The following is a 4,646-nucleotide window of genomic DNA, read 5'->3' as shown; positions in this document are numbered from 1 at the left end:
GAAAAAAATACATTGGGTTAATACGTACACGCCAAAAACACCATTATATTTTCAGTTCCATCAGATCAGCTATCTAATCAGGCAACACTCTAGTAATTTGCAATTACTTAGTGTACTTTGATGCTGACATGCAACATTTACCAAAGAACAAACTGAAGCACCAATCTGAATTACCATTTAGCTTCTTACTTAGATCAGCAGTTTAACTATCAAGTCAATGTGCCAGTAAAAGTAACACATGAAACAGTAAGAAGTTTTTGCTGCGACAATAATTGAAATAATGCAACAAAGTTCTCCATCCAATATGATGCCAGAAACATAAATTGTAAGATACAGGCTAACACTTTTGCCCAGCATCGATTCTTCCATTTTTGCAACAGCCACCGAGAAGTGCTGCATAATTAAACTAGGCCTCACACCAACCGGTACCATAGCATTAGGTATTCTGAAAGCTTCTTCCATCTTGGCAACTAGGAAATATCCACTGGTAACTGAAGTAAATGTAATAGCATCAGGCCTCTCACCAGTGGGTTTAACCAAGTCAAAGATAATGTATCCTTCCATTACCATTACCCCTCTGCAGCCTATGACCAATATTCTTGTTCTTCATTTCGGTAACCAATTCTTTGAATCACCATGACGAAAATAGCCCTGGATCATGCACCTGTAAATAGTTGTGTCATGAGGTACCCTGAATCAATTCTTTGGCTTTTCCGTGGTCTAGGATGGATACCCTTGGTCTTCATTTCAGTAGTCAATACCTTTGCTTTCAAGAAATCACCATGATTTAAGTAACCCTGAATCATGCACCTGTAAACAGTTGAGTTATGTGGTACTCCCATATCGATCATCTCATTGAATTTTTCCATAGCATCATCCATCATGCCCACTCTGCAATACCCGGTTATCACAGCTAAATATGTGACTTCATCAGGGTTCACTCCCTGCTTCAACATGTCTTTGAAGAAAAGCATAGCTACATCCATCATTCCACACTTAGCATATGCATTAATCAGTATGTTTAAACAATGGAGATCGGGTACAATACCGTCTCTTGCCATCAGCTCACAGAGATCAGTCATTTCAACAAGGGATCCTTCTTTAGCGTACCCATAAAGCATAATAGAGTATGACACTATATTAGGTTTATGGCCCTTCTCAGGCATGGAATAAAAAAATTCTGCAGCTTCTTTGATTTTTCCATGCTTGCAAAGGTAGTCCATGACTGTGTTGCAAGTAAAAACAGTTGGTTTGACACCTTGACTTCTCAATTTTTCCAACAACCTAACGACCTCTTCAAACTGGCCTGAAATGGAATATCCATGGATCAGGCTAGTATATGTAAAAATATCCGGTCGAACACCATTACCAACCATTTGTCGAAGGGCCACCTCTGCCTTGTCCATTGCTCCTGCTTTGCACAATGCATCGATAATGGAGCTATACGTCACCACATTAGGCACGACCCCCTGCTGCATCATTTCATGGAATAGAGAGCATGCTTTGCTTAGTTCACCCTCCTTAATTAAGCCATTGATTACCCTGTTGTATGCCACCAATCCAGGGTAGTGGTCAGCTCCCTTTTTGGCCTTCATCCGGAGCAGGTCAAGTGCACATTGGCTCCTCCCATTGTCACATAAGCTCTTAATAATTATTGAGTAGGAGATGCTATCAGGCAGCTCAGGCATCCTGTAGAGCAGCATGTTGAGGGCCTCCTCCATCTGCATCATGTCACAGAGGCACTTCAATAGGCTGTTGAAGGTGATGATGTCCGCCTTGATGCCTGTCTTGAGGAGGAAGCCGAAGAAGGCGGGACCTAGGTCAGGGTGGCGCGAGCGGCAGCAGCAGTCAATTAGTATGTTGTAGGTGTAAATGTTGGGCTCTATCACCCGGCGGCCCTCTCGAGCCATGCGGTTGAAGAGAGCAATGGCTAGAGCAGGGCCGTCGGTGCAGGCAGCGGAGGGCAGCGCACGCGCGAGGGCGGCAAATAAGCCATTGAGTGCGAACGCTGATACCGGAACGGTTTGGCGCAGCAATTTGTCGAACAGTTGGTGTGCGCGCTCCGGCTGGAGCGTCCCAGAGCCCAGATGATCCTTGAGTTTGTTTAGCAGCTGGTTGGCGCGTGAGGAGACGGTGCTGGAGGACGAGCCGGGTCGGACGCGTGGCATTGCCGCAGATTAGGAGGTCTTGCTCCTTCCTCCGGCGGCGAATGTCAGACACTCAGCCCAACTTGGAACTAGACTGAACTTCCTTTCCAGGCTTAGGAGCAGATCCTGTAAATCTGTAACCAAATTCAGATGGGCTGCCAAATCATTTTGCTTTCTACTCAACGGTCGAACCTTCAGCACAGAAATCCAAGCTTGGACTCACCGAAACATGCAGTTTCCACTCTCCTGGTAGCAGGCCGTGGGGGTTCTCTTCTCGCAACAATGCCGGAGACCGGGGTGAGGGTGAGAGGAATGCAGTCGCGGCGCAGCGCAGGGTCCGTCCTACCGGTGCCCTTCGCGGTGGTGGCCGGCGTCCTCGTCGGTGGATGGCGCGGAGCGAAGCCGGCGCTCGGAAGAAGATGGTACATCCATGAGATGAGGAAGAGAGATAGCGATGGAGGAAGTGGGCAGCGACGGCGTGTTGCCTGGCAGGCGGGCAGAGTGGGGGGAGTGGGTTGAAGCAACAGAGAAAACACACGAGGAAACCAACCATCCTCAAGCATAGGACATGAATTGATGGGTTTGCAAGGCGGCCTTTGCTGCCATGCTTGAAAGTACGGCGGGTAGCAAGAGGCGCTGTCAAGATGACCAAGACCTTATCATAAGCATGAACACCTCTAGTACTGATAGCATAGAGGTTAGGGGTGATTTAGATATGAGTGTGGCATGTAAAAGAGTGTGTGTTGAGAGAGTTGAAACTGTAGTAGGCTTAGATGGGTCTACTGTGCATGTAACAGAGGAAGTAGATGGTGGTGAGGAGGTGGTTGAGGGTAGAAGGAGAGAATCTGTAGGGGAGGAGAGAGATGTTGAGGACACTGCCAAGGAAGCTACCGGCCCTGGGGCTGCCGGTCAACTGACGGGCGCGCTTGACGACGCCCGTCAGGAGCCATGAAAATGATATGTTGGAACTGTCGAGGGTTGGGTCGCCCTCGGACAGTCCAAGAGCTTGTCTGTCTCACTAAGACACATCGACCCAATGTTATCTTTCTTTCCGAAACAAGGCAAAATAAAGAATATGTTGAGAGTTTGCGGTATCGCTTGGGTATGAAAAATGTTTTCTCTGTTTCTGTGCCAGGCAAAGGTGGTGGACTAGCGGTATTTTGGGATGATCTGCACACTTTGGAGTTGAACAAATATGGTGAACACTTCATCGACATGTACATTTGCAATGGTGCTGGAAGTAAATGGAGAAGTACATTTGTCTATGGGGAACCGAAGGCGAGCCAAAGGTATGTGATGTGGGAGCTGTTAAGACGAATTAAACCTCTTGGGGCTGGGCCGTGGTTTATGGTTGGGGATTTTAATGAGGCAATGTGGCAGAATGAGCACTTTTCTCGGATTAAGCGAGCGCAAAAACTTATGGCTAATTTTCGTGAAGTTCTCTTTGATTGCAACCTATTTGATTTGGGTTTCCACGGAGTTCCTTGGACTTACAATAATAAGCAGGAAGGCAATAAAAACGTGAATGTTAGGCTAGACCGTGCGGTCGCTTGCCCTCAATGGTCTTCTATTTTTCCCAACTGCAAGGTCTCTCATATTATTAGTTCCAAATCTGATCATTGTCCTATTCTTATTGAATTGATGGGTGCCTCTCGCTCCGGTCCTTTTGTTAAACAGTTGAAATATGAAGCGTACCGGGAGAGAGAGGAAGCGGAACTGAAAGTACATATTGAATCATGCTGGAACAAAAGTTTGCACGTCAATGATCTGGGAGATGTGGCAAATAATTTGGACAAGATGATGAAATCTCTTCATGGTTGGAGTAAGGTTCACATAGGCTATCTGCCAAAAAAGCTTGAAGCTGCGCGTAACAGGTTAAATGTGCTATTTAAGAGAAATGATCATAATGCAATAGAGGAGAGGAAGAAAATACTATCAAAGATGGATGAGCTCCTAATAAAGGAAAAATTATGTGGAAGCAGAGATCATGTTTGGACAAAATGAGATGGGGGGATAGGAATACTAAATTTTTCATAGGAAAGCCACTTGGCGAGCGAAGAAGAATAATATTTCTGCTATTAAAAGAAGCGATGGATCTCTGTCTCAGGATATGGATGAAATCAAAGGTATCGCTAACTTATTTTTCAAGAACCTGTACTGTTGTGATCATACAGTTAACCCATCTCGTATTATTCCACTTGTTAAACCGTTGGTGAATGATGAAATGAATGAGAAGTTATGCAAACAATTTTCTGAGCAAGAAATTAGTGACGCACTTTTTCAAATTGGGCCTTTGAAGGCGCCAGGGCCTGATGGGTTTCCAGCCAGATTCTTCCAGAGGAACTGGGGTTTGTTAAAGGAAGATATCGTTCGTGCCGTACAGCAATTTTTTCTTTCAGGAATTATGCCCGAAGGGATTAATGATACTACCATTGTTCTTATACCTAAAGTGAAGAATCCCCAAGAGATGAAGGATTTTCGACCTATTAGCCTTTGCAA

At 45.5% G+C, this 4,646-nt stretch overlaps 1 protein-coding gene across 1 annotated transcript; it reads right to left on the bottom strand.

Moving 5' to 3' along the window:
• Nucleotides 1-231: 231 nt before the first annotated feature.
• Nucleotides 232-2,271, bottom strand: LOC119318957 (protein Rf1, mitochondrial-like). Its single transcript, XM_037593499.1, has one exon. It carries the CDS (start codon nucleotides 2,166-2,168, stop codon nucleotides 657-659), a length of 1,512 nt encoding a protein of 503 aa, XP_037449396.1. The 5' UTR covers nucleotides 2,169-2,271; the 3' UTR covers nucleotides 232-656.
• Between the last annotated feature and the right edge of the window lie 2,375 nt (nucleotides 2,272-4,646).

The sequence above is a fragment of the Triticum dicoccoides genome, chromosome 6A (assembly GCF_002162155.2).
Source record: "Triticum dicoccoides isolate Atlit2015 ecotype Zavitan chromosome 6A, WEW_v2.0, whole genome shotgun sequence".
In the NCBI taxonomy this organism is placed as follows: Eukaryota; Viridiplantae; Streptophyta; class Magnoliopsida; order Poales; family Poaceae; genus Triticum; species Triticum dicoccoides.
This window is presented reverse-complemented; position numbering and strand designations above follow the sequence as displayed.